Source organism: Malaclemys terrapin, chromosome 1, assembly GCF_027887155.1.
Source record: "Malaclemys terrapin pileata isolate rMalTer1 chromosome 1, rMalTer1.hap1, whole genome shotgun sequence".
Taxonomy (NCBI): domain Eukaryota; kingdom Metazoa; phylum Chordata; order Testudines; family Emydidae; genus Malaclemys; species Malaclemys terrapin.
This window is the reverse complement of record NC_071505.1, coordinates 72,622,321-72,637,165: the sequence shown is the minus strand read 5'-3', so window position 1 is coordinate 72,637,165 and position 14,845 is coordinate 72,622,321. Positions and strand designations below refer to the sequence as shown.

The 14,845-nt window shown below is 43.0% G+C and overlaps 1 protein-coding gene across 4 annotated transcripts in view; it reads right to left on the bottom strand.

Annotated features, from left to right (window-relative positions):
* OTOGL (otogelin like) overlaps window positions 1-14,845 on the bottom strand; it is a 141,543-nt gene that overhangs the window by 63,619 nt on the left and 63,079 nt on the right. For all 4 annotated transcript variants that reach the window (XM_054027238.1, XM_054027247.1, XM_054027256.1 and 1 more), the window contains exons 28-31: window positions 13,430-13,549; window positions 9,351-9,467; window positions 6,396-6,552; window positions 4,527-4,553 (exon numbers count right to left, since the gene is read on the bottom strand). In XM_054027238.1, the coding sequence (XP_053883213.1) occupies window positions 4,527-4,553; window positions 6,396-6,552; window positions 9,351-9,467; window positions 13,430-13,549 (421 nt within the window). The remainder of the gene's footprint in view (window positions 1-4,526; window positions 4,554-6,395; window positions 6,553-9,350; window positions 9,468-13,429; window positions 13,550-14,845) is intronic.

Sequence of the window (14,845 nt, the reverse complement as noted above, 5' to 3'; positions counted from 1 at the left end):
AAGTGAGATGCAAGAAAGACAAGTATGGATATATTCGATAACTACCCTCACTAATAAGTAACCCAGGTTTGTTCTTCATGAAATTTCCTCCTCTACATATCCCCACTCTTGGTGGTAAACTGAAGGTGTCATATTTACACACAGATGATGAAATATGGAATAAAATATTGAAAGAATTGTAATACCACTATTCCCCAATGGGCATTGAATTTGATCTCTGCATCTATCCAGTAAGGCCAGAGGGAAGTAGACATGAAGTTCCAAGTTGTTGACCTACAGCTGTCAACTACAAGAACACTGATGAGGCAAACATTTGACGCTGATGTTGCTCTGGTGGAAAGGTTCACAAATATATATAATTTTTTTTACAAGGTTTCACTTCTTACTATTGCTGTGGGTTACACAAAATGTAATTGACGCTGCTGGGCATAATCACTACCCTCCACACAGGAACTGACTCGAAAAGAGACCAGACAAAAAACAGAGAGATAAAAGGAAGTAAACCAGACACAGCCTAGACAAGTCTGGTGTATGACACTGAGAGAAGTCTACAAAGATGGCATCTGGTTTTGGTGCTGGCTAGCAAGTTTGGGCTGTAAGGAAAGAAATGATCTTTTGGTTCCTCCTGTGTTCAGGGAAACAGGACTTTCTACATTTTTTGCAAACAAACAAGATTGCCTCAAAGGTACCAGACTGCATCATCAATTTCTCCTCATAACTGGAACAGCCTGCAAGACCCTGAATTTTTGACTAGCCACTCAGGCCAAAAAGTAGTAACAGGTCACAGCATCACTCACTCAAACTTGGCCTGCCTGTGCACCTTCCTCCATCGGAAGGGAAGGGCAGCCAGGCCAAACCTGAGCTGTTCTGAGATTGTGTGCATCAGTTTGCAGGAGCAAGGAGCCAGGCCCATCCCCATGGGTAGGGCCCTACCAAATTCACAGTCCATTTTTGTAAATTTCACGGTCATAGCATTTTTTTAAATCTTGAATTTCACGGTTTCAGATATTTAAATCTTAAATTTCATGGTGTTGTAACAACCATGAATATGTATTTTAAAATGGCAAAATATAAACATGTAAAGCCCTTAAGACCCCCAGACTTTCTCAAACTGGGGGTCCTGACCCAAAAAGGGGGTCACAAGGCTATTGTAGGAGGGTCATGGTATTGCAAGCCTTACTTCTGCACTGCCTTCGGAGCTGGGTGGCCAGAGAGCAGTGGCTGCTAGCCAGGTGCCCAGCTCTGAAAGAAGTGCTGCTGGCAGCAACACAAAAGAAAGGGTGGCAATATTATGAGCCTCCTATAATAGCCTTGTGATCCCCTTTTGGGTTGGGACCCCCAGTTTGAGAAAAGCTGTGTATTTTGTATACTTTTACCTTATAGTATAGGGTAAAAGTACACAAAAGACCAGATATCACGATCCGTGATGCATTTTTCACAGCTGTGAATTTGGTAGGGCCCTACCCATGGGATAGGAGCAGCTGCTGCCAGGTGAGTGTTCTTGTTTTATATGTTATTTTTCATTTTATTTTTTGTGTTATTTCATGTTTGTGAAGAACACAAGGGCTCTAGCCATAATCTAGTGTGATGGATCTGCTAAGGAGGCACTACAACTCCCACTAACCCCCTTCCCTACTGCATATCCCTTTCCCCTGGTCAGGTAAGAAGAAAGTTCTGACATAGGCGATGGATGGGCTCTGTGTGGGGAGTGGCAGTCGCATGTCAAACCAGAGAAGCTGCCAGAGGGATGGACCCCAGCTGGGTCCTGCTGCCAAAACAGGCGTGAGCTGCCCACTCCCCTCAGTGAGTCACTGTTTTCTTTTGTTTACTTTTTCTTTTGTTACTTTTGTTTTCTTGTAACCAATTCTGACTTTTATGTTTCATTACCTCTAAACACTGAAAATCTATCTTTGTGTAGTTAATAAACCTGTTTTATTATTTTACCTAAACCAGTGTGTTTGGGAAACTCCATTGGAGATAACAGGATTTGTGCATATCATTTTCTAGTAATAAAATGACGGACTTCATATGAGCTTGTGTTGTCTAAGAGAGGGCTGGGCAGTACAAGACGCACATTTCGGTGGGGAAATCTGGGACTGGGAATTTGCTGGTGTTGCTCTGCAGAGAGGCTGGTTGCTTCCTGGCTCTTTGAGCTGTGGTCCAAGTGTAGTAGCACTCATGCAGTATAACTAGGAGTAATTTACATGCTGGAGGCTGTGTGTGAGCAGACCAAGAGTGGTTGCTCTCACAGTGAAGCAGTGTAAAAGGCATCCCCAGTTGGAGAGTTGAGGTGACACAGCTGTTCTACAGTCCAGATGGTATTCTGGGTAATGACACACCATTATGCAATGCTACCACTGGATCTAGCCAAGATTTCAATGTTTGTGTGATGTCTTGGTTCCAGGATCCAAGAAGCATGCCATGCAGTTCTAAGAAATGAAGTCATGAAGGTGAAGTTTGTTATGAATATTTCTGTCATTTTAAGGAGCCATTCTTGAAAGTACCAAGACTATGATATTTTCACAGAAAATATCTGTTATCCTATTAATATTAATATGAAGTAAACTGATAAGCCCCAATCTTGCATTTTACAATGTACTAACAGAGCCCCACTGATGTTAACATGGCTCTGCATGGGTGCAGCAGTCCACCTACGCATTGCAACTTGCAGGATCAGGGCTATTAGATTTGTAAACCAGAAGGGAACAATATCATCCAGCATCACGTAGATCACAGAATATCACCCAGCAGAAACACTAGCAATAAAATAAACAGGACATAAACCAAGCTAACATAGTGCAAGCAGGGGATTTAGTAGAACCTCTCAATGGGTCAGAGCAATTTCTGTCTGGATGCACCCATGTACAAAAACTTTTATAATGAGGAAATAATTACTAAGAGTGAGAACTATTCAGAAAGCCTATAACAAGCTCAGATCTCCAGTTTTGCTATAATTCACACTGAATCAATTAACTTTTTAGGTTCATTTTAATACAGTAACATTAGAGATGCAATATATAGTGATACTATTCATTTTGTAAGAAACACAATTATAATTTCACTGTCTACAAAGGCAGTTCACTGCGGTGAAGGTTAAAATGGTAATAAGTATATATAACAACATCAAACACACAGCTTGTACACTAATGTGTCAGTAGTCTGAATCCCTTGAACAGTATGCAAAAACAATGAGGTGTCCTTGTGGCACCTTAGAGACTAACTTATATGCTTGTCAAAAAAGCTTTCATGGCTTTCATATGAGAGAAGTCCCATGAAATAGATGGGACATGTAGAGAAAAAATATTGTTAGATATCTTTCGTAATGGAGTAAGGTGTAGAGGAGGGGAAGATTTTTAGGTTCATCTATAAATCTGTGTGAGCCCTTGCAAATATTATATAGGCCAAAGCTACTTTGAACTCAGCCTGACCCACACTTTTCTGATTAAAAGACCATGGCAAGTACACAAGGCAAAGGCGCATGCACACACATACACAGATGCTTGTTTCCAATGAAATGTTACAGTCTGCCTCTAGTCCAGGCTGGTGAGACAGGGAAAAAGCCTGCCTCGGAATAAGGGATCAGATTACAAGAGAGCAGTACAATTTAGGGGACCAGATGTCCTGATTTTATAGGGACAGTCCCGATTTTTGGAGCTTTTTCTTACATAGGCACCTATTACCCCACCACCACCGTCCTGATTTTTCACACTTGCTATCTGGTCACCCTAGTACAATTACATCATGATATTAGCATAGAAGGGCAAATATTGAAAAGGACATGCAATATTTCTGGCTAACATATGTCACTGCTGCCTTCTAATGGTTGAGAATGTCTAATGTACTCAAGAGTTTGTTACTATGCAATCCAACTGCAGGGCCTAGAGGCCCAGAAAGGAGACAACCTCTGGGACCACTTCAGTTAACAGAGATTTTTCTTTGCTATGGTAGAGAGCTGTGTTTTTACAGCAGGATGTCTCAAGTTACATCCCAGATGACAGACACAAGTGGTTTAGCTAATCACTGTGAGGCCTGTATCCATGTAACCATTGTCTCAGTACCCTTGGAAGTCCCGCAGGTGTCAGTTTGCTAACTAGCTGAGCTGCTGGTGCATAGTTCAAGACATCTTACACGTTCATGGAACAGAAATATTGAAAAACCATTAACTTCCACTAACCAGAGAAATATCTGGTCATACTGACTTGGGAAGGATTTGGCCTCCTACATACATATAGATCTTGGCTACACTAGAGAAAGCAAAGTTTGAAAAACATTTTTAAAATTTGTTTTCAAAAATCATGCCCAAGCCCTGGCCATAGCAGCAGCTAAATCCTGCACAAAACTAACTGAGAGGGTAACCATATTTAAACTATTGTTTCAAAATATGGTTCCTTCTAGCATATAGACGGTCATATGGTATGGCAAGAAACAGTGTGGATTATAATGATAAAAATGCTCATAAAGCTATTTTGAGAGATGAGGATGCATCCAATAGAGAAATATTTTTTCTTTACATAAATACTACGTACCTTGGTTGTAATATTCACAATTATAAGCTGAAAGAGAACAAAATAGATACATCATTAAACGCCATCAATAAAATTCATATCTGTTAACAACCCTGAGTCACCGTAAATCAAGGTCACAGTATGGTAATTCACTTTGATCTAAGAAAGTTTTGTTTTCTTTAATGTGTTTCAATTAGTGGATCTATTTCCATAGGATATCATTACTAGACACACATCTGTGTTCAATTGGAAGTGTCAGCACTGCTGTTTTAAAGCACCAAATATCCATTACTGAATCATCCATTGAAGAACACTTTTTTCATAGTGAAGTTAGATGTAAAATATGTCATATCTGATGGCAAACTCACAATGAGAGTTTGAAAGTAGCATACTCTAATATGGAGGCTACTTTAAGGACAAAGGTATACATAAGAACAGCCATACTGGGTCAGACCAAAGATCCATTTAGCCCAGTATCCTGTCTTCCGACAGTGGCCAATACCAGGTGTCCCAGAGGGAATGAACAGAACAGGTAATCACCAAGTGATCCATCCCCTGTCGCCAGGGCTGGATTAATGCAGGGGCTTTAGGGGCTACAGCCCAGGGCCTTGGGCTACGGGGGGCCCCGCAAAAATAAATCCATAATTATATACAATTCAGTGATCACCAACCAGTCGATCAAGATCACTGGTTGATCCTGGAGCCTCTGCGAAGTCGATCGCAATCTCCAGGCCACTACAAGTCCAGCGGCGCAGCAAGGCTCAGGCAGGCTGCCTGCATGTCGTGGCCCCACACCGCTCCCAGAAGCAGCCGGCTGCTGGCACGTCTCTCATGTGTCTCCGCACCCTGCCCCCGCCCCCAGCACTGTTCCCGCAGCTCCCTTTGGCTGGTTCCCAGCCAATGGGAGCTGTGGGGGCAGAACCTGCGGGTGGGGGCAGCGCACGGAGACACATGAGAGACGTGCCAGCAGCCGGACCCTTCTGGGAGTGGCGTGGGCTGCGGCATGCAGGCAGGCAACCTGCCTGAGCCCTACTGCACATTCAGCCAGGAACCGCCTGTGGTAAGCGCCTCCTGGCCAGAGCCTGCACCTCGCATCCCCTCCTGCACCCCAACCCCCCTGCCCCAGGTCAGAATCCCCTCCTGCACCAAACTCCCTCCCAGAGCCCACACCCCTCACCCTCTCCTGCACCCCAACACTCTGCCCCAGCCTGGAGCCCCCTCCTGCACCCAAACTCCCTCCCAAAAAGAAACCAATGTAACAGCTGTTCTAAGGTAAGAAATAGGCTATTTTGAATTAACTTAACTATAGTCTACAGTTTTAAAACTGAAATGTAACCACAAAATGGCTTTATGTTAATTAAAAGGCAAGTTTAGTATAGTGTTAATAGCCTTGATGCCATAATTGTGATCATTTTGTTTTAAATTAGAAAAAAGACTTGTATATGGGGGCCTCACAAAATCTAATAGCCCCGGGCCCACAGGAAAGTTTATCCGGCCCTGCCTGTCATCTATTCCCAGCACCTGGCAAACAGAGACTAGGAACACATCCCTGCCCATCCTGGCTAATAGCCACTGATGGACCTATACAAAAATATTGTGATCATAGCCCGTTTCCTTATAGAGGGATGTAAATCCAGTTCTAAATGACTAACTTGTTAATGCATGGACTGCATGAAAAATTTAGAGCAGAAGTAAATATATATTATAGCTTCTCCTATCCCACTTCAGATCATAGCTTCTCCTATCCCACTTCAGATCATTTGTATTGTTAATGAGAACTTTTATCTTTTCTTTTTCCTTATGTGTCAACAGAAATCAATCATTAAAAGGTCAGATAATCTGGTGTTTCTTTACTGTGGTTTCTGGGGACATGATCAATCATGTACTTACGACAGACAGAGGGAGATCTCCAATGAATTGCTGCACCCTGCTGACAGCATTTGTAAGCATAAGCTGCAATGCTTGTACACAAACACTCACAGTCCCCACCAAGATTACAATTACATGTGTCTGTATGGCAATTTTTGACAAATGAAGTCACATCAATCTGAAAAGTGAAGGGGAAAAAAAGCAATTGAACATGTGGGCTCCACCTTGCCATCACTTTGCACCAAAACTCCCACCAATTTCAAATTGAATTCTGTTTTTAGAAAGACAGCAGAATTCAACCCTCAAAGTCTGTCATAAAAATCTGAACATTTTCTAATGCCTGGGTAAATTACTTTATCTTTTAACATAGGTATAACTAGATTTGTCCACACAGGCTAGCACTGACTGATCTTGCAGTAGCATCCCCCCACCCCCTGTGCACAATCATGCACACACAGTAACATCCATTGTCTTCATAGGGAGGTCTGCCATTGCACACAGTGTGCTTCCCAACAATAGCAGTACTGTACAGCTGCAGGCCCCCAATAGTGTGTTCAAGTCTTGATGAAGAACACTGAACAACTTTCAAGTTGCCCAAACAATGTTGCTTGTCTAGAAAACTAAAAGTGTATATCATAAAGTTCATGTGGTACGCCTGCCAACACTCTTGGTATTTAGTGATTATGAACATTTACAATGGTTACAACATTTTGCCAAAGTTCATGATTTTCTATTCTTATAAGGTAAATACTGCCATCTAGTGTAACATCTGTAGTTTTACATTAACAACATGAAAGGAAGAGCTTGATGAGCAATTTTACAAATCTATTTACTTTACTTTAAAAAAAAAATCAGTGTAGTTCTCTGGCAAGAAATAGAATGTCTGAGAAAAAGTGACTGCATTTCTGGAGCTGTTGTCATTTAAACAAAAATAAAATATTTCTGTGTTTTCAAGATTTTCTCTCTCATTTGTCTTATATCTCCCCAGATTTGCATTAGCCCACACATCCATTTGCTTCCCCATGCCGTTCAGAACTCTAAAACTTAAAAAGAAAGAAACTACTGCATTATTTTTGCAACTTGAATTATAAAATAACCCTTTGTCAGGCTGAGGCAACCTTAAATAATCATAAAAATTCTTACTGCAATTCTAAAAGCTGGAAATATTAAACAGTGAGGAGCTTTGTTTAGTTGTTTTAAATCAATCATTGGTAACACATTTTAGGTCTACAGAAATTGTATCACAATCAATAACTCAAAATGGCTGCTTTACTGAAAACTATGAGACACCATGAGCCAAATTTTCAAACAATGAGGTCTAAGTGGTATATACACCTGGAATGTACTTGCACCTGCAAAATGTGTTGCACACCAAAGGTATGTGTACATATGCAAATACACAATTGGATATGCAACTTCATGTTTTGCACGTGAGGTGAATTCTCGTGAACATAATTTTGCCAATGCAATTTAAGTGCCATTGTTTGAAAATGATCCCAAATACTGGTAAAATAGAGAAAAGTGAGTGCACAACAAAAAACAGAATTCTTAAGTTTTTGTTTGTTTTTAGAGAAAAAAGTTTACCTTCTGAGGATTTCATTTCTATTTTATATTTTGAGAATATATTCATCACAGGCTGATGCTCAAAAAATTCCTAAAATATTGGCTAATGTCAATATGAGTAAATCTACTCACTCCATAGTTTAACTATGTATAACACTGTAACTGCTCCATCAGGCAAATTTCTGACCAAATTGGTAGTCCTTACACCATGCCCTGAAAGTCAAGAGATTCAGTTTCTGATAGGCCATCTGGAGATACCATTCGTTATGTCTAGAAGTCATAAAGAACAACTGTGGCAAGCACCAATGCCTATACTGCAATTAAGGGGGGTAATTGCAGCATGTGTACATAGGTGTTGGAACTAGGGGCACACCCCTTTGGCTTGAAGTGGTTTCCATCATTTACAGGATTTACAGTTTGGTTCAATGGATCTCAGTACCCCCGCTAGACAAATTGTTCCAGCATACCTGCATGTGCAGACATACTCGAGCTAGCTTTAATCTATCTAGTTTGGCTACCAATAGCAGTAAACTGCAGCAGCACGAACTAGCTGTAAAAAGGCCCTTTTGGTAACTGAAGGCATCTGAATAGGCAGATACAATCAGAAATCCAGACAAACATGCAAATTACAAACTATTTGATAAAGGCTCAGCAAACCCTTATTAATGGGATCAGAGACTTCCCTTGTCACACTTTCCTCAAGCTATCTGCATCATCTCCACCTTGTCTGTATTGAGCCTTAGACAAGTTGCTGTAATCCAAGCCCCTATTAGCCGGGTACCAGCAAAGCCAAGATACCACACATTTGATAAAAAGGTTAGTTGCCAGTCAATTACGTTATCATGGCTCTGACGTCCAAATCTTCTCACTCTCTCCCCCAGCATCCTCATATGCAGATTGAGCAGGACAAATGACAGAAGACAGCCACCTGAGATAAAAGCTATACATGTGTCTCCAACTTCTCATATCATGTGCATTTAACGCTTGTGGTTATCAAATTTTCAGAATCCCATGATGCATATGAATAGTCTTAAACTTAGTTAACAACATAGAAATTTGTAGGTACGTATCATGTACAAATACACTAATACAGTAGAAACTTGATTTTCCAAACTGGTAACCCAAAACTTTCCGTTATCTGAAAGAGGGTCATGTCCATGGCATCTAATAATACTGAAAATCCCACCAACTGTTCTATAGCTTTATGATCCAGACTTTGGCTCCAATCTTGCAAGGAGCTCTGTACAAGCCAGGAGTTCACCCACACAGAAATCCTTGCAGCACTGGGGGCTGAGTCAATGGCTTTCAGTTGTACTGTAACAAGGAATTAATTACTGACTCTTGAATATTTTGCTACCAGAGATTCAGAATCAATATGTTCATCTTTGAATAGTTAATAAAGTATAAACTTACCACATTTCGACAAGGGGCAAAAACATCACTGTACAAAATTGAGCATTCCCTTTTGGCATAGGGGAACTTGCTCTGATGCACCTCACATGGCTTTATGGTTTCATTTGGGCTTTTACACTTGAAAAAAAAAAAACACAAAATGTGTTTAAACTATTTATATGAACTATGTTTTTGTTCTTGTTTTTTGTTTGTTTTACAAGAGACTTACTTTTGGGATATAGCAAAACTCCCATTGCCAGGGAGCAGAGAAAGCAGTGTTAAACAGCAAATACGTTTGCCCCCCTCCTTTCCCGTGTTTTATAATTGAAAACATTTGCATGAAAAATAACCTTTGCATTTTGTTTTTAAGAACTCAGATGTTCCTGCTTCATGCTCCATACATGAAAACATTTTTTTTTTTATTTGTGACACAGTGTAATCGTTTCCAGAGCAACCAATTGTAACATCACAAACAGAACATCATGGGGCAAATCCATCCCTGGTGTTTTGCCATTGACTTTAAAAGGCGTCACACTAGGGATGATTTAGCCCTATATATTCAAATGAAGAAGCAGCAGTAGGGACAGATTAACTCATAAAAAACAGAGCCAAAGATCATCAAGATAACTCAAAAATGACGGAGATACTCAACTCCCTTTTTGAATCTCCTCCTTCAAAATGAAAAACAAATGGGCAGGAAAGTTTAACAAAAGGGCACTCAAGTTGCTGAATGCAGATTCATCCAACATGTGTCGCCAGGGTGGGAAAGAAAAATCTGGGGAGCAGCAATGGTGGCAGAGACCTAGTGCTGATCACAGACAGGAAATTAGACATGACTTTGCAACAGTATGCAGCTCCAAAAATAGCCAGAGCAAGCTGGGCTGGGTAAGCAGAGGCACCACGTCATGGAGCAGAACGTTATGATCTCTTTTCTGATGATCTGATGCAGCTGCACAGTTATGGCCACCACATTACCAGAAAGATATTGACAAAGTGAAAGAATAATGAGGGAGACTAGAGTGGTTTCCTTGTGAGGAAAGATTAGAGAGAGTAAAATATGTACTGGCTGGCTAAGCAAAGACATGATATCAGTCTATAACAGGGGTCGGCAACCTATGACACGCGTGCCATAGACGGCACAAGAGCCAATTTTTAATGGCACTCTGCTGCCTGCTGGAGCATCATGCCATTAAAAATCCTGCCCAGCCCGGCCCACTCTTCTCTCTCCCCCCTACCCACGGGGGCAGGGGGCAGAAGCATAGGCGTGCGCACAGGGTGTGCCTAGGCACACCCTGATGCAGGGGTGGGCAAATGGCCCCACTCTTCTGGCGCGGCAAGCCGTGGGGTCCGCGCTCCCGGGCCGGAGCACCTGGCTGAGTGCAGCAAGCCACCGGCCCTGCCCTCGCCTTCTCCCCTCCCCTGGAGCCATGCCACCATGCGCGCAGCGCTCTGAGGGGCGGGGCAGCGTGTCTGGCTCTGCACAGAGCAGAACATGCTGCTAGGAACCTCATGGTAAGGAGTCCGGGGGGGTTGGATAAGGGGTGGGGGCAGGCAGAGGACAGAGAGCAGGGTGGGTTGGATAGGGGTTGGATCCCGGGCGGGATGGTTAGGGGTGGGGGATCTCTGGAGGGGGCAGTCAGGGAACAGGGGGGGGTTGGATGGGGCATGGGAGTCCCGGGGTCTGCAGAGAAGAAGCAGGGGCAGGGCCTTGGGGAAGTGGGGTGGAATAGGGGCACACACACCCCAACTCCCTGCCCTGACCTCCCACACACACCCCAGTCCTCTGCCCTGAGCCCTGACCCCCCCCCACATACACCCAGCCCTCTGCCCTGACCCCCCCCCCCACACACACACACAGGGCCCTCTGCCCTGAGCCCCGCAGCCCCATACCCCTCTCATACACACCCAGCCTCTGCTGGACTCCTTCACAACCCCCCCACGACCCCAGCCCTGACTCTGGCAACCCCCCACATACCCAGCCCCCCTTCCCTGACACCTGCACCCTCCTCACATGCCCCCAACCCTCTGCCCTGACTCTTGCACCCCCCCACATACCCTGCCCCCCGACACCCTATGCACCCCACCACATCCCCACCCCCACCCTGAGCACCAAATGGGAGCTCCTACACACACACACACACACACACACACACACACACACACCACATTCCCACCTGCACCCCTCGGACCAAATGGGAGCTGCCCAGGTAAGTGCCCCATACCCAAACCTCTTGCCCCAACCCTGAGCCCCCTCCCTCATTCTAGCTCCTGGCCAGACCCTTCACCCCCAGCCCTGTGCTCAGTGCACTCCCACCCTCGGCTCAGAGCAGAGAGAGGAAGAGAGTGGGCCAGAACCAGGGAGAAGGTAGGTACTCACTGTATGTGGCAGGGCCGGGACCCCAGACCGGCAGCGGGCTGAGTGGGTCCAGCAGCTGGGATCCCGGCTGGCAGAAGCCGGCGGATGGAACCCCTGAGCGGCAGTGGGCTGAGCTGCTCAGCCCACTGCCGGTCTGGGGTCCCGGCCACGCACAGCCTGCTGCTGGTCTGGGGTTCTGGCTGCCGGATCCTTGCCACCCGGGGTCCCAGCCGCAGGCCCCACTCAGCCCGCTGCCGGCCTAGGTGAACAGAACCCCAGACCAGCAACGGGCTGAGTGGGCCAGCAGCGTAAGATCAACATTTTAATTTAATTTTAAATGAAGCTTCTTAAACATTTTGAAAACCTTGTTTATTTTACAATACAACACTAGTTTAGTTATATAATATAGAGACTTATAGAGAGAGACCTTCTAAAAAACGTTAACATGTATTACCAGCACGCGAAACCTTAAATTAAAGTGAATAAATGAAGACTCGGAACACCACTTCTGAAAGGTTGCCGACCCCTGGTCTATAATGTTTGGGGGCATTAACACAAAGGAGGGAAAGAAATTATTTTGGTGACACACAGGTTTATAACAAAATAGTAATTGAAGAAAATTAAGAAAGGGAAAATTTGGGAAAATTTCCCTTTGGGGAGATATATTAGGCTGTGAAATAATGATGGAAGTTCCATCACTTGAAAATTTTAAAACTAGCCTGGACAAAATACTAGAAAATTACTCTCAGGAACAATTCTGCTTTAGCAGGGAGATGACCTTTTAATAAGGTTTTCCTAACTATACCAGGCAATGCCAGTAGGGTGACCAGATGAGGGGAAGAAAATATCGGGACACAAAGGGGGGGTGCCCCTTTGTGAGCAAAAAGAAACAACAGTGCTGCCGGCGGATCACGACATCGAAATATCAGGACATCTGGTCACCCTAAATGCCAGTTATATATTAAATTTCAGTCAAACAAATAGACTTGTAGAGAACCAGTGACTGATGCTCCCTGTACCCCAGCCCCTTTTACCAGCAACCATCATTTGATCTCATCTTCTCTGCTAGATTAATCTTTGTTTATAAACCACATTTTTAAAATCACTGAGTGAACCTGAATCTGATTTCATAGGCCATTCTGGGCACAGCACCCAGAGAGTCAAGATGTCTAGCCCAACACTGTGGAAACAGAATTTGCCTGCATGCAAATGATAGCAGGACAGACTAAGATTTGCAGATGACAGTTCTGACAATCAGAACATGCTTGCTTCAACAGAGGCCTCTAACATGGGAGAAGAAATAACAAGAGATTTTCTTAAAGTTGGATCCAGTCCAAAATACCAGATTCCCAAACTTTGGGGAAGTTCAGATCTAGATGTGAAATTTGCAGATTCTAGTTTTTCCTATATATTAATATTAAAATTGATATCACTATAGCATGCACCAGGACTCTGTTGTAAAACAATTATTTTGTTTCCTAAAAACCATCCCCAAAATTATTTGGTTTGGTTTTTCATTTAAACTTAACATCATCTACTTACTGAGATACAGGGGTATCTTTATACCACATATAAAGTTTATAGACAAAGATTCTTCCGTAAGTATCCAAATGTCCCTCCCATGCATTGATTTGACTGGCAATTTGGAAAATGTCAGCACTCCAAATGTTTACATGTTCTTTTATACAGTAATTAACTTTCCATGCTGTTTATTTCTAAGTTGGTGAACGGATATGTTACTTACCTGTCCTATTGCCCAGCTCTCTCCAAAAACCTGAGCATTTCTCACTTCCATGTTGTTTGATGTAGTCAGATCATTTGAAGTATATTTATCAAAATTTCCACACAAACCTGCTAATTTACCCTAAAACATAAATTGAAAATTTTTAAACATCTTTTGATTGGTTTGTAATTACAGTTTGATTATTGACAGTGGTCAAACATTTTTGGTTTTACTTTTTAAATAGTTTAAGGGAGAAGAAACTAAATTAATGTTGCCTTAATATCAAGTTTACAGGGTGATTATAACCCTGACCCACACTTTGACGATATTTGAAGTGCCACTATATTTAGACCTCCGAACTAAAGGTTTTAAAAGCAGAAAATTATATTTTCATTTGTTATTCTATTTTCTGCTTCCCAGAATGTATCTTTACTTTCTGACTGAATAAAGGGACTGGGGTCTCTACAAAACTCCCTCTAAAAGCTGACATTTGTACGATCCAAGTCAAAAGCCAAAAGTTCCGATACATTACCGCAAATCATTGGAGTCTGACTAAATAATGATCATTAAGACCTTCTTCCTATATCCAAGTTAGAATAGTGAGGGCATTCATATCAACAGTTATGCACAAGCCAGTCACCTGTAGCACTCTTAATATTGGGGCATGCGCTTTAGGTCCTACTACTGCAGCCCCTTTCTTGGTTGAGCTGAAGTCTCTGAGAAAGGTGTGTGTGAGGAGGAGAAGTGTGTGATGTATTGGTGTCCTTGTATGGGCACTACAACTCCTCTTGCTGAGGGGCCCCTTCAGAACCCCTCTCTGAGCATGTGCATTCATGGTTGACACCTGAGGGTATGTCTACACTCCAGTCAGAGGTGTGACTGTAGCATGTGTAGACAAACCCGAGCTAGCTTGGATCTAGCTAGCTTGAATAACAATAGCAGAATAGCACAGCACAAGCAGCAACGGGCTAGCTACTTAAGTACATACCCAGGAAACTGGGTGGGTTTGTACAGCCTGTGCTGCTGTCACTGCTATTGTTACTGGAGATAGCTAGATCAAAGCTAGATCTGATTTGTCTACATGTGCAGAAGTCACACCTGACTGCAATTTAAACATACCCTTGGTAGGTGCTCAGAGAGTGTCTCCTATTTCTTTTCTAGATCCTTTTCCCTGGCTGGGTGTTTGCCCATGTTTATTTTAATCCCAAAATGTGAGTATGTAATAAACTGAGCTGTCTCTTCTACAGCTGTATCATCTCAGTCTCTTCTCGCCTTAATTCGGGCCCCCCAATACCTGAATGTCACAGGAGAGCAGTGGAATGTATTACCAGGGATGTCAATTAAAAACAAAGACAATAATGATTATTCCACAGAAGTCAACAGTTGCATTTGGAGCACTGAAAGCATCTTGACAGTATGCTTCATGCTACTATCTGA